The sequence below is a fragment of the Rhamphochromis longiceps genome, linkage group LG15 (genome assembly GCF_057381845.1).
Source record: "Rhamphochromis longiceps isolate RC_006_pf linkage group LG15, R_longiceps_female_GT1.1, whole genome shotgun sequence".
Taxonomy (NCBI): domain Eukaryota; kingdom Metazoa; phylum Chordata; class Actinopteri; order Cichliformes; family Cichlidae; genus Rhamphochromis; species Rhamphochromis longiceps.
Genome location: NC_140571.1, coordinates 42,228,821 through 42,243,482, shown reverse-complemented (window position 1 = coordinate 42,243,482; position 14,662 = coordinate 42,228,821). Strand labels below are relative to the sequence as shown.

General features: G+C 41.2%; 1 protein-coding gene across 4 annotated transcripts in view; it reads left to right on the top strand.

Annotated features, from left to right (window-relative positions):
• The first annotated feature begins 1,184 nt into the window (after positions 1–1,184).
• ttll7 (tubulin tyrosine ligase-like family, member 7) overlaps positions 1,185–14,662 on the top strand; it is an 82,183-nt gene continuing 68,705 nt past the window's right edge. For all 4 annotated transcript variants that reach the window (XM_085382098.1, XM_085382099.1, XM_085382100.1 and 1 more), the window contains exons 1-3: positions 1,185–1,408; positions 13,804–14,226; positions 14,494–14,625. In XM_085382098.1, the coding sequence (XP_085238224.1) occupies positions 14,202–14,226; positions 14,494–14,625 (157 nt within the window). In that variant the 5' untranslated portion in view covers positions 1,185–1,408; positions 13,804–14,201. The remainder of the gene's footprint in view (positions 1,409–13,803; positions 14,227–14,493; positions 14,626–14,662) is intronic.

Here is a 14,662-nt window from a genome sequence, read left to right as displayed (position 1 = left end):
CACACACATATAAATCTAAGCTGATATCACAAAAATACAGCTGCTCACAAAATAAGATGTCCATTCCAGCTGTCATAGGGCGAGATGGGGCTAACACAGACAGGCAGGCGACCACTCATGCATAACCCCATGCATGTGTTTAAACTGTGGGAGGATTCTTGAGCACCCAGAGAGAACCCATCCATGCATCCATCCAACCCTTCTCTTTTGCTTATCCAATTTAAGGTTGAAGGAGGGCTGGAGCCTGTCCTAGCTGTCACAGGGTGAGAGGTTAGGTGTACACACAGAGAATATATAAGACCAATACAAATAAGGCCCTATGCTGGATTAAACCCATGGGCTTCATGCTGTGAGGCGTCACTGTTAACTGAAATGCAGATAAGACGGTTATAAGAATATAACAACGGATGATAAAAGATTATAACCAGTAGTTTGGAAATTTGCTCGGCAAGCAGGGGTTGCTAGTTCAGTTCCAGCTGGAGACACAAATCTCTCTTTAGGGAGGAAGCGTGTCAGGTGAATGAAATCAAACATGCTGAGCTACCTGCTGTGGCGACCCTTTTGTTAAAGGAAAAGCCATACTGTTATTCTAGAATAAACAAACAAACAAACAAACAAACAAACAAACAAACAAACACTTTAAGCTTCCCCCCCCCCCCCAAAAAAAACAAACAAAACTAAACTAAAAATAACAAAGAAAATAAATAAATAAAATGTTTTAGTTCACATCTGTCATAAAACTTTATCATAAACTAGTATTCCGAAAATACAGGTTCTTCCCCACGAGTCTTAAAATGTGGCACATCTGGCTGTAGTTTTGGACACGTTAATGAACTCGGAGCGGGACGCGCCCATTAAATGCAGGGTTGTTTTTAGCACCATGGTCAGCGACACAGTTGCTAGGTAGCTGTCCTGTGTTTGTATCAGTGAGTTGAGGAGGAAGAGCTGTACCTACACTAAACAACGACCTGAAGATGTACGAAATCTCATTCGCAGTAGTGGTATCACTTTTCCCTTCCTTCACAGCTACTTAGTAGATAAATATAATATGTGCTGACTTAACATATAAGCCGCTCAGGGTGCTAAATGTCACGTAGTTGCCAAATTGCGAATGCAAACTTCAGCACTTCCTTCAGGCTTCCCCCCCACTCTTACACACCGAATGGTTTTGCCCATGGACTCGCTCCAGCACTCCTAGCACACAAGAGCACTACAATATACAGATTTTTGTTGTCTGTCAGCCAACGTCTGTTTGTTGTTTAGTGGCGGTAACACGAAGCAGGCACTGCTAAAGTCTTGTAAACATTCCAGTGACTGGAGGGCTTCTGCAAAGACTTCTCCAAACGGTGGCTGTGTCGTCCGGATGAGAGCAGCAGAAGCTACACTGCCAGCGCTCGGAATAAATAAGGTAACGTTGAGGGGCTACTTTGCTTTCGCCTGTGCATTCTTCGCTAGGTATTACAGCTAAGCTAGCTGTAGAATAGCCTGGGGGTCATTATGTTGTCTTTGAGTAATTGTGTCATTAGGGAATATATTATTTGTTTTTATGTTACAAAATTGAATAAAAATGCTCTCATTCGACTACACTGTAAACGCTGCAGTGACGCTGAAAGTTAGCTGGGTGGTCACACTGCCAGATTGTTTCCTTGTGCTTTGATTCTTCCACCTGACCTATGCAATAGCAGCCTAGCGTTAGCTACTGCTTGCTAGCAACTCATTCATGGCAGGAAAACACCTGCTCAGGCTATGTGACATTTCATTTGCGAGCACAAGCAGTTTTCTTGAAAAGCCGATATATTACACGCGAGATTGTAAGTAATCGTATTTGGTGCTAATCTTTAAATACGAGGAAGATATTTTAAAAAAAGAGGGGGGGATGGCCTATAATCCCACCACTGATCTGGAAGATACCATATTGACTACTTTGCTGTGACATGCATAGATTCCCCCTTTTACTCTTGTGCAGCAAAGCGTTTTAGTTCAGACCAGCTTTGCAAGAACCCCTATTTTATTTGCGCCAACATATGGGTGAGCAATGAGAAGCTTTAATTATATGATGAATACGGAGCTTGAAGACTGGATTGATTCTGTGCTTTTTGCAGTCGAGTGTGCCACTTGCAGACCACATGCCGACAGGGCACCCTGCTAGTGACCATTCCCATCCGCGCAGATGGATTACATGTTAATAACAAGCTTAACATATTCTGAATGTCATCCTGCCTGTAGGCCATATGCCAGACACACGGTTTTTGACATAAATATAAATATGATATGTTTAATCTCTTATTTTCATACATCTTGTGATGTGTAGTAGTAATATACTTTATTACATTTGAGTAAAGGTTTCGTGTGAGAAATTTAACCTTACTTCAACCATTCCACAAATGCTAGTAGCACTGAAGAGAGGTTCACATTTTTACAAACTACAGGCGTTTGCTGATGTTGTTTTTTTTACTATGTCCCCTGTGCTCTGTGCAAAATGCTTTGCATAGTAAGCAAATGATTTCATTAAGCCAAAGGCTTTCTGCCCTTTTTCTGTTTGTAAATCACTTTTCATTCAGAGCTTTGTGCAACTGTGGACTGAGCACTGTCCACACTGTCCATGTTTTTTCACCCTGTCCCATTTTATGTAGATGAAGCTTGTAGATTGCAGTTAATGTATTCAGTTAATTTCCTTTCCAAGGTGGTGGCTTTAATGTAACATTTGACAAGTTAGCATAAATTATTTCTGATGAAGTTATCCTTAACATTTAACTGTTGCTGTATTTCAGTTCCCTGTGGGCTGACAGCTCCCACACTTGTTCCTCTTCATATGTTGAGGAAGGCGTGAAGTCAGTGTTGGGTCACTGGTTGGAGCTAATTTTAGATCCACTGCGATTCAAAGCTCTCTGCTTTCCTGTGAGAATTGGCCACAAATTTAGCCCTCATTATTGAGGTGTCAGTGGTCAGATAGTTAACTAAATAAATGTAATTATGCTATGTTTATTTTATTAAACTTCCTGGTTTTCACAGTTAAAATATGCAGCGTCACTCTTACAGTTTTTCACATGAGCAGCGTTTATTGAATCCTTCCAACGTGTTCTCAAAACGTGGTAAAACTATTAAACACATCAAAACTCTTGAAATTCTATAAAGTTTGAAAATATATGGAGTAAAAATTACAAATTGGACCCCCCCAATACCGGCACTTAACGGAGGACAGTTGTATTGGGGGACTTAAGTGATATACAGAAACACAGTAAAGAGTCAAGATTACAGTAAACGAGAATCAGCTGGGAATGGATTGTTCAGCTCATCTTGCATTCACATAAGAAAAAGAAATAGAACAACACATGTTGTAAGTGTGTATGTTTTATATGTGTTTTGTATCTCACAGGATTTATATACAGTCATGTAAAAAAGAAAGCTTTCACATCCCACGATTCAGTAGCCTGCAGAACAACCTTTAGCAGCACTAACTTGATATTATCAGGGGATTATTTTTACAGTCATGTGAAAAACGAAATAGAAACCTAAGTACACCCCATTATTTAATAGCTTGCAGAGCCATTTTAGCTGCAGCTACTTAAGTCATTGAATTGAAGTAATTGTTTTCTGTCACGTCTGAGGTAAGGAGAGGACCCAAACGCTTAACTCTAAAAAGGCAGTTCATTTATTTACAGCGAACAATAAATGTGCAAGCTCCAGCAGTGTGGCTCCCAAGATGATTCCTCCCGAATTCCTCACAGTGCAAACGTGCATGGCGTGAATCGTGACGACAACGAACTCCGATCCCCCGCTGTGGCTCTGCTCCCGTGGAACACCCCGCTCTCGACTCCTAGTGAAAAAATTCCAAAACACAAACGATGACTAGGTACCTTTCGGTAAAGAGGTTTTCAAAAATAGAAAGCCGTGGCTGTGCTAATGAGTCGAACTCAACGATCCAGCGTCGACTGAAGCTCAGCTACTTGTTTAAGAAGGGACGCTGGTGCAGACTGTAATCAGCTACACCTGGCAGCAGCTGATGAGCTGCAGGTGTGGCAAGCTCCAGCGCGGGAACGCTTCCAGGATGAACTGCCCTCGGTGCCCAAGCTTCCGGGTCCCGATCGTCCTGTAACAAAACATAAACACAGGGAGGGGAGGAAGGGAGAAACACACAAAACATCACACACATACACAACAGCGGAGAACTGCCAGACTGTGACAATATCAGTCTCTCACATTGTTGTGGAGGCCTGCTCCTCTTTCAAAAGTTGCTTCAAAATCATTGAAGTTTGGACATTCATTTCTTGAAGAGACCTTATTCAGTTCTCTTGAGGTCTTATTGCACCATGTCAGTCGGCAAATCTCTTTGACTGGGCCATTGCGACACCTTGATTCTTTTTTTTCTTTTTCTTTTTTACAATTTTCAGTCATTCGGTTGCAGATTCGCCTGTATGTTTGGGATTATTGTCCTGTTGCGTGAAAGAATTGTATGTAAGCTGCAGCTGTTTAATAGATGGCCTCACATTTGACTCTGGAATACTCTGGCATATAGAGGAGCTCATGGTTGTTGGTGGTTTTGGCTGCAAACAAACCAAATCATGATCCCTCCACCACCATACTTGAAGTGTTTGCGCCTGATACACTGTGTTTGATTTTCTCCAAACATGGTGCTGTGCATCATGGCACATCTCCATTTTTGGATGGTCTACCTAAAAGACGTTGTTGCAGAAGCTTTATTGTTTGTTCAGACCCAACTTTGCAAACTTGGCATGCGCCATTAGCGTGCTGCCTGCTGTAACCCTAATTTCCTTCGGGATTAATAAAGTATTCTGATTCTGATTCTGATTAAGCTGTGCTGCCATGTTTTTATAGAGAGAAAAGACTTTCTCCTGGTAACGGTTTCAAAGACGCCATACTTGTTTGTATTTGTACTGTCATGAATTTTAACATTTAACATGATAAATGAGGCCAGTAGAATCTGAGATGTAGCCCTTGTGTTTTCTGCACTTTTTCTGAACGTTGTGTGCTCTAACCTTCGGGTCTTTTAGGTCCACTCGTGGGAACACTTTGGCTTTGTGTTAGCATGCCTGAATGCTTCAGACTATCAAACTACCAAAACATCAGATTTAAAGATCTATATTTATAGCTGTGGTCACAGTTGCTGGATAATCAATTAATCAAATTCATTTAATTAGCAGCTTCTGGCTGCTGCTTACCCTCTTAATTCCTATGGAAGCAGCAAGGGTGTAATTAGTTTGCAGAGGACTGCATAGAGTCCTGTGAAATGTTTCTTTTTCACATGACTTTGTGTAATACTGTTATTTCCTTTTGAAAGTGTCCAGTTTCACTTCTTACTTATCCAGCATGATTACAAGAAGTGTGAATCAAGTAAGAAGTTAAGTAAATGTGATATTGGGTAAGATGTGAAATGTTAAACACAGCTCTGCTGTAGCATTATAAAGTAGAAGAGCATCTCTTTGCAAAAATATGTTTTACTGGGTGAGACCAGGTTAGCAAAAAAGTTCAAATGAAGTCGGCAAATTGTTTCTAAATAGATGGAAACTGTTTACGATTTTGCAGAAAGAGCAAGAAAAACTGTGACGCATGAAATGTCAAATGCCACTCACAGTTTTCTGCTTAAATTCTTTGTTTACATTTGCGTTTTATCTGTGATGGAGCCATGCTGTAATAGTACAACATGACTCCATTCTTAGCCAGTGCCTTCTTCTGAATGCTCGTACATCCCCGGGGGTCCCAATGCTGCCATAATGGCGGGCATACTATTATGTACATAGAAGAACTTCTGTCTGGAAATCCTGCTCTTTCAGTTTAGCACAAGGCTAAATGGTATTTCCCCAGGACTTTCTATTGATTCTGTATTTGATTTCTGCTTTCAAGAAGTAGTTTCATGTTAGGCTGGAGGAATATAAAACAAGTCCCTCTGGGATGTACCACTGGTTGTTGACAGGACTTGTGTAATAGGTGTGACACAACCTTGTCATGTACAAACACAGTCTTCTGCTTAAGCTCTGCTTTTCCTTTGACTCACTGCTTTCAGACTATTTACGTGGTCTTTGTGGATTTGTTTTTGGTATAAAAGAGGTTGTTATAAAGAGTGATTTGCTGTCATCTTAAAATACTGAGATAGTATCATCCTGTATTGCACGTTCCTCTAAGGATGAAGAAGAACTGCAAACCATACCAGCAAAATGCCCCCACAGCCAAACAGAGCCACTGTATGGGTCAAGGACTCAATTGTTTTCCTTTACTTTTCCACTTTGCCTGTGTGGGGAGACCACGGTGTGTAGTAGTCTGACTACACATTTACCACCTGTGCTGGATAATAAGGGTGAGATTGTGCATAACAATGCCCTGAAAGACAGATATGCATTTGTTGAGCAGCATGAAGAGCTGACTCGCTACAATGAAGCCTTTCTGTGTCGTGTGGCAGGGAGGGAACGTGCATGAGCTAAGCATCTCTACCAGGTCTGCAGTCATAGCACTGCAAATTCTCAGATGGCCCTTTGGCTCACCCTGTTGGTGAAAATGTGCTACTGCAGCAGAGGATTAAGTGGAAACTCCACTTTATTACGATTATATGTAGGGACGAATAGTAATTTGTACTTATAATGCTGTCAGTATTTATGAATATGACAAATGTGACAAATAGTTATTAAAACCTCCAAACCAGATTGTGTTGGTGTTTCTATTCATTACAGAGTCCTTTAAATAGAAATCTGAGGACCAGATTAACAAACTTACAGGGGGCCTGTGGCTGTTAAAGAAATGCAGCTGCTGCCATTTTTTGAAGGTGCATTTACAGAAGAGACTGACAGGATGATTGTCACAAAATAATGTTTTTTTTAAGTTAATAACACTAAATCCTCAGCTTCAAGTGAGTTCAGGTAAAATCAGGCCATCTCGTGGTTTATAGCCACCGCTACCAGCGAAACAAACGAGCAAAGCAACAGCAGGCCTCTTTTTGCTGGATCATCCATCAGTGTGCCGCTGAAATGTCTCACCTGTGACCTTATATGGTCGCAAAAACAAGCCTAGATAGAAAAATCCGTGTCGACATTTTTTTCCATAAGATACAAGGAGCGGAAATTAAATCATCGAATCAGTGACATATTTACTGACATACTTATAAATATATTTATGCGCATGTGTATCTTGGTTTTTTTGTTGTTTGAGGTTGAAGCATGTTTTATTACAGTAGCTATTTTCTTTTTTTTTTAAGTGTAATTTATAATGTCTGTCATATCTGAAAAATAATTATTATAAATCTTGATTAAAAACAAAAAAACCTCTTCAAAAAAATTCTTCTTCAAATTAGGAATAAATAACCCTGCAATACTGTGCAGGATAATTAAGAGCAACAACACGGCGTTTGCCTGGGGACTGTGTATCATTTTCATTTTTTAAAATACTTGCATTAGAGATTGTGTGCACTTTCTGCTTGTGTGTTAGTTTAGTTGCATCATATGTGCTCGTCAGCTCCACCGTTGTTCCTGAGGGTTCACGTGACACCAAGGTCTGCTGCTCCTATGGAGACGGTATTCCCTGCCTACTGTACAGAGAGCCAGTACACCACTGGGAGGTGGGGGAAGATTGTCAACAGCACAGCTTGCTTCACTTTATCACCCTGACTCTTTGTTGTTGCTCTCCCTCCCTCTCTGCTGAGCTCACTTTAGTCTCCGTTCGTCCCAGGATCAATGCCGCGTGGTTTCCGCAGGCAGACCAAGAGGCTGACAGTGACGACTACTGAGTGATCAAGCAAGGCGATCAGATTGTTTCCTCATTCTAATTTGTCCAGAGGCTGCTGATGGGATCAATAAGGTCGCTTTGCAAGCTAGCCCATGTGCTTGTGCTCCTACAGGAGAGTGTGTGGACGGTAAACACTGGTCGATAGGAAATGGACTTTTCTGTGTGTTCTCGCCACTAGAGGCTGCTGTTGATCTCTTTATGAAATGCAGTGGAGACGCCACAAGACGGTGCACTGTAGATGTATCACTAGTTTATGTTTCTTATGATATATGTGCTCTTTATACGGTGCCACGAATAAGTATTTGCCCCCCTTGCCTGATTTCTTAGTTTTTTGCATATTTGTCACACTTGCATGTTTCAGATCATCAAACAAATGTTAACATTAGACAAAGATAATGCAAGAAAATATAAAACACAGTTTTTAAATGATCATTTCATTTAAGGGCAAAATGCTATCCAAATCTACCTGCCCTGTGTGACCTATTGACTCAAGAGTCAAATAAAATTTATATGAGAAATTAATTGAGCTAAAAGATCTCAAAAATAAACCGACCTGCCTTCCCAGCAGTGGTTAGACTACCAAAATCACTCTATGAGCACATCAAAAACTCATCCAGGGTGGCACTAAACAGTATCTAAAGAACTGCAGGACTCAGTTGCCTAATTTAAGGTCAGTGTTGATGAATTAACATTAAGAAAAACTGGGCAAAAATGGCATCCATAGGAGATTTCCAAGGCAAAACCCACTGCTGAACAAAAAGAACATCTTGAATCCACAAGACGTTTGGGAAAATGTTCTGCAGGCTGAGGAGAGTTGAACTGTTTGGAAGGTTTGCTTCTCGTTACATCTGGTGTGAAACTAACATCAGTTCATAGAAAGAAAGTCAGTTTTGTCCTTATTTAAATCCAAATGAATTCTTTGGTGTGACTGTAAACGAGCCTTTCATGCTTGAAAAGCCTCCAGTTTGGCTGGATTAAAATCATTTTTGCAAATGATATAAAAAAATATCGCAAATGCTTGATTGCAGATCTTTTTGTCAAGACTGGCCAATTATCAGGGTGCATTTACTTTTTTAGCTTTTTTTCATCTTAATAAATCATCATTAACAAACTGCATTTTGCATTTACTCGGCTTATCTTATCTAATATTTAATTTGCTTGATGATCTGAACATGTAAGTGTGATAAATATGCAAAACAAAAAGAGAAATCAGGAAGTGGGCAAACGTGTTTTTATGGCAAACTATAATATATACAGTGGGGCAAAAAAGTATTTAGTCAGCCACCGATTGTGCAAGTTCCCCCACTTAAAATGATGACAGAGGTCAGTAATTTGCACCAGAGGTACACTTCAACTGTGAGAGACAGAATGTGAAAAAAAAATCCATGAATCCACATGGTAGGATTTGTAAAGAATTTATTCGTAAATCAGGGTGGAAAATAAGTATTTGGTCACCTCAAACAAGGAAAATCTCTGGCTCTCACAGACCTGTAACGTCTTCTGTAAGAAGCTTTTCTGTCCCCCACTCGTTACCTGTATGAATGGCACCTGTTTGAACTCATCATCTGTATAAAAGACACCTGTCCACAGCCTCAAACAGTCAGACTCCAAACTCCGCCATGGCCAAGACCAAAGAGCTTTCGAAGGACACCAGGAAAAGTATTGTAGACCTGCACCAGACTGGGAAGAGTGAATCTACAATAGGCAAGCAGCTTGGTGTGAAAAAATCAACTGTGGGAGCAATCATCAGAAAATGGAAGACATACAAGACCACTGATAATCTCCCTCGATCTGGGGCTCCACGCAAGATCTCATCCCTTGGGGTCAAAATGATCATGAGAACGGTGAGCAAAGATCCCAGAACCACACGGGGGGACCTGGTGAATGACCTGCAGAGAGCTGGGACCAAAGTAACAAAGGTCACCATCAGTAACACACTACAACGGCAGGGAATCAAATCCCGCAGTGCCAGACGTGTTCCGCTGCTGAAGCCAGTGCATGTCCAGGCCCGTCTGAAGTTTGCCAGAGAGCACATGGATGATACAGCACAGGATTGGGAGAATGTCATGTGGTCAGATGAAACCAAAGTAGAACTTTTTGGTATAAACTCAACTCGTCGTGTTTGGAGGAAGAAGAATACTGAGTTGCATCCCAAGAACACCATACCTACTGTGAAGCATGGGGGTGGAAACATCATGCTATGGGGCTGTTTTTCTGCCAAGGGGACAGGACGACTGATCCGTGTTAAGGACAGAATGAATGGGGCCATGTATCGTGAGATTTTGAGCCAAAACCTCCTTCCATCAGTGAGAACTTTGAAGATGAAACGAGGCTGGGTCTTCCAACATGACAATGATCCAAAACACACCGCCCGGGCAACAAAGGAGTGGCTCCGTAAGAAGCATTTGAAAGTCCTGGAGTGGCCTAGCCAGTCTCCAGACCTCAACCCCATAGAAAATCTGTGGCGGGAGTTGAAAGTGGCTGACTAAATACTTTTTTGCCCCACTGTATCACTATATTTCACAGACTTATTAATCTTGCTATCTTGCTAACTTTGCTATGCTGAAAATCATATCAATTTATTTCAAATGTATGCATTATTATATGTAAGTCGGCGTTGTCCAAAATGCAACACATAGCATTTGTCATAGAAAACATATTTCAGTGACACTTTGCCTTTTAGACTTAATGTAATGTCTAAAAGGCATGATGTAATGTCATTCAAAAATAGTAAGAATGAAAAATTAAAATTAAATTAAAAAGTAAAAAAAATAAGTTGGTCACAGAAAAACAATCACAGCGTCTTGTTAATTGCCTCAGAACCCTTCACATGTATCACAGAACCTCTTGTGGAGATTCAAAACTGTCAGGCCATTAGTAATCATCACTGCTCAAAGATCAGCTTCTACAAACTCTCCTTTTTAATTGTGAGAATCATGAGTGGCTGAAATAGTTTGTCTAGCATCCAGGTTTTTAATCCTTTTGTTGACATTCAGACTGTAGCCCTGATAAACTTGGTTATTCATGTGTGGACATTAAAGCACCCAGGCGTCATGGCTGCTATCAAATCTAAAATTTGACAGTCAAATTGGATTTAGCCATTGTATGAGATGATGAGAGTACTTGATCCTTTTTTGTCTGACATATAAAACTATTACAGCCTATGATGAATGAAAATGTAAGAAGTAAAGAAGAGACAAAAGAAACACCCTTCAACAATGTCACGAGTGCTGATGTTACATTATTTGTCCACCAGAGGGCACTCTGTAGCTTCGCTAATGGGAGTGTGTGTTTGGATTTCCACAAACACAACAAGCAGCTGCTCCAAGCAGAGTCAGGCAGAACATATGAGTAAGACACGACTTCTTGTGACAGTAAAAAAACATTATTTTGAATGTCATATTGTCATAGTTAAGAACAGCTACATACAGCAAATGTTAGAATCTATTTACATATTGGCCGTTTCTCAATTCTCAAGTACACGAACACAGCACGATCGTTCTACAAAGGGCACGGCGGTGTGCTCGATGACATCTCTGCTCCGGAGTTTTTACTGCCATTCCCTCTTAATTGAGCTGTGATTAATATTTGCAATGGAAAGATGTAGCAGATTTTTTTAAAGAAAAAAAGATATTTTAAAAAAGTATCTTAAGCACTTTGGCGAAATTCGCTTTTAAGCATCATCTGTTTCATAATGTTAAGCACAATCACTACGTGACAGAATCACAAGCTTCATCTCTCTCTTAATAAAAATAGTATACATGTATGGCTGAATAAAAACAAACAGGTGAGATGTTAGAATGCTTTTATTTTTATTTTAGTAAACACTCAAAACTTACAACAGACAGCTGCTGGGGTTTGGAAGAGAAATGAACAAATATTTAAAATCTAATCAGAATTCTTGGAGCAGCCTTCGGGATCTCCGTGTATTAACATGCTGGATTTGCTCCCGCTGAAAATGTCAACTCCCGAATTTAAATATTTTTAATGTTCTGATTTAATTCAGAGTCAGCTGTTTAAATCAGAACAGGTGAAGTTCAAAACTGACAGCTCTCCAAGACTTCAATATTAAATAAAATGGTCCAGTTATGAAGCTTAAATTGAATCTTAGCCAGACAGATTTTCTCAGGAACTAATAAAACACTGAAAAAACCAAACATTAACATTTAGAAGTTACCTAAGTGACTTATATATCATGTTTAACCTGAGTAGCGAAAGACCGGGGGTGTTAAAAACGACGTGCTGGGAGTCCGCTGTTCTCGCCGGCCCTGGTGAACATTGACCTCCCGGTCAGCTATCGAGCTGGTGGGTAACAGACGTCTCCGAAAACGTCTGAGCGCTTTTGCAAACATGTGATGTCTCGATAAATCGAGCAGATATTTGAAGCTTCCACAGCTACATTCTCGCCTGAAATATCTTAAAAGTTTATTTTGTGACACAGAAAGAGGAACATTTCAAACTTTTTAGCCGCTTTCCGCAGCTGAGTTTTGGATGAAATGCATTCTGGGATATTTGGCTGCACCAAGTTGACACAAGTCACCACCGATGCGTGCTCGATAAAACGGGAGGAGCGAGAACACATTCTGGAATTTTTAGCATACTTGGCTTGATGCGTACTATGAATTGGAACAGTGCTTGGTCTGCGGCTGATGACACGTCACAAGTCCAGTTCTCATCTAGAACTGGTTTTCAATGACCAAGTTGTAAGGCTGCATGACCCAAGGAAGTTTCTGTCCTTTAGTGCACAGACATGGTGCACAACATTTAGATAGCTGGGACACTGAAACTAAGACACATGTAGAAGTACAGATACTAAAGGATTCGTTAGTAACAACAGTGCAGGTTGATAAATGAATATTCAGCTCGGACAATCTGAATGGAAACATGTATCTTCAACTGATACATCAAAGCACCAACTTTTACGAGGAAACCCTGCCAGGTTTCTTTTAATCTCTGTATGGTGCATTCAGTTTCTCACCATTTCAACCACCGTCTTTCTTTACAAGCAGAAAATGTTCCGAAATGTATAATAGGTGATTACATAATAATAATAATAACTTTATTTATAAAGTGCTTTCAAACAAAGTGCTGAAAAAAGATAAATAAATAAAAGCAATACAGAAAAAACAATGCAATTTAAAAACATACATACAGTATCCAGCATCCATGTAGTATATACAGGTTTCTCAAAACCACGATAAGCTCATGCTCAGTGCAACACACAACCACCAAACCCTAAAAATCAGCTCTGTGTGAGCACACTCAGTGTATTACTTGTTAATCCATCACTGGATTAAGTCACACAGATTCATGCGTGTGCAGTTTAGATTTTCCAACTGATGCTGCCTTCTTTTTTTACAGCTAGAGCACAGGGACTGCTGAAGTCATAGGAAACATAGAAACACACACAAACAATGCAGGAAATGAAGCCTAGTCCAACACGTGTCACTGTGAGGCAACATTACCAATCATCGAGACACTGTGCTACCCGAGCAGCGACCGTTTTAATCTTCATAATGGTTGATTATATTCAAAAGAGGTTTAAAGACACACTCCCTGACCACAGCCAAATAATAACAGAATCTGGCTGGTGACTGGTGTTAATTTCCCACACAGTTTATAGCCCGGGGCATGTTTTTAACAAACCACTGTAAAGATGCCATCTGTTTGAATGAAGTGACCTCCCAGGCATACAATTAAACCCAGCTGGCACAAGACACAACGAGTAGCAGAGAACTCTGTACTTGACATCCACATTAATATTTCACAGTGATTCCAAATAATGGCAATTATTACTGTAGCCATCACACAGCTTTATCTCATTAGTAGTATTGCAGTTTCGCGGCTGTATGGAGTCCTGACTGAACTCTGTCCAGTGTCAGATTGGCTGATGTAGCCTGGGTTAGGCCTGTGTGCTGCTGCTGGAGCTGCTTTACATCAAAGAGCACGTCCAGTGCGCTCCAGTCGAAAGCACACACTGATCCACGCTGTGCACTGCAGTCACCCTTTGAGCAGTCAACCTACTACTACCGTTCTGCAGCTGTAAAATATGGTTTTTCTTCTCCTCCACAGGCATTCCTACCCACTCCCCTCCCCCCCCCATCCACCCCCTCCCCACCTTTCTCCTGCTGGGGATGTAAATAAGCTGGGGTTGTGCAGACCATTGAGAAGTCCTCCCACTCCCGCTCTTCCCAACCACTGCTACCCCCTCTGACTTCCCTGCCCACTCACACTCTGCTGCTGCCGCCGCCGCCACTGCTGTTCATGCAGCTGAAAGGTGCCAGGGAGATGCTCAGATGATCCATTGGGTCGTTGTGAACCACTTCGTCCACACAGCCCTAGACAGGGAAGACTAACTAGTGTGAGTGTGAGAGAGTCCTTGGGGGTGCTGCGAGCACCCTGTGAGGCCCGCCCACCTGCCAAGCCTGGCAGAAAGCTTGGCTTGTCCCTTTACTCCTCCAACCCCTGAGATGCCCTCCCCTCCCAATGATGGAGGTGAGTAAGAGAGATTCAACTTTTTTGTGTGTGTGTGCATACACCACCTATAAAAGTACACATTAGCAGAAATACACACACAAATAATTTAGGGATCATGACGCACGGAGCTACGCCGAAATAGATGCCGAAACCATTTACATTCTAGCCTCATAAACACACCAGAGTAAATCCCCTGCAGAAATGAGCAAAATATATTAGAAGACTCAGTCTGGAGCACAAGCTGTGACTGTATCTAGCCTTGTTGTATGTTTTCTCCTCCTCCAGAGGATCAAGGAGCGTCCCCCGTGAACAGGCCATCTGTGGGCTCCTACCAGAGCAGCGGGAAGAGGAAGGTGCACACCAAAAAGAAAAAAGGCACCATTACCGCCAACGTCGCTGGCACAAAATATGAAATTGGTATTGTAATTTGCTTTCTTGTATTTATTATTGAGAA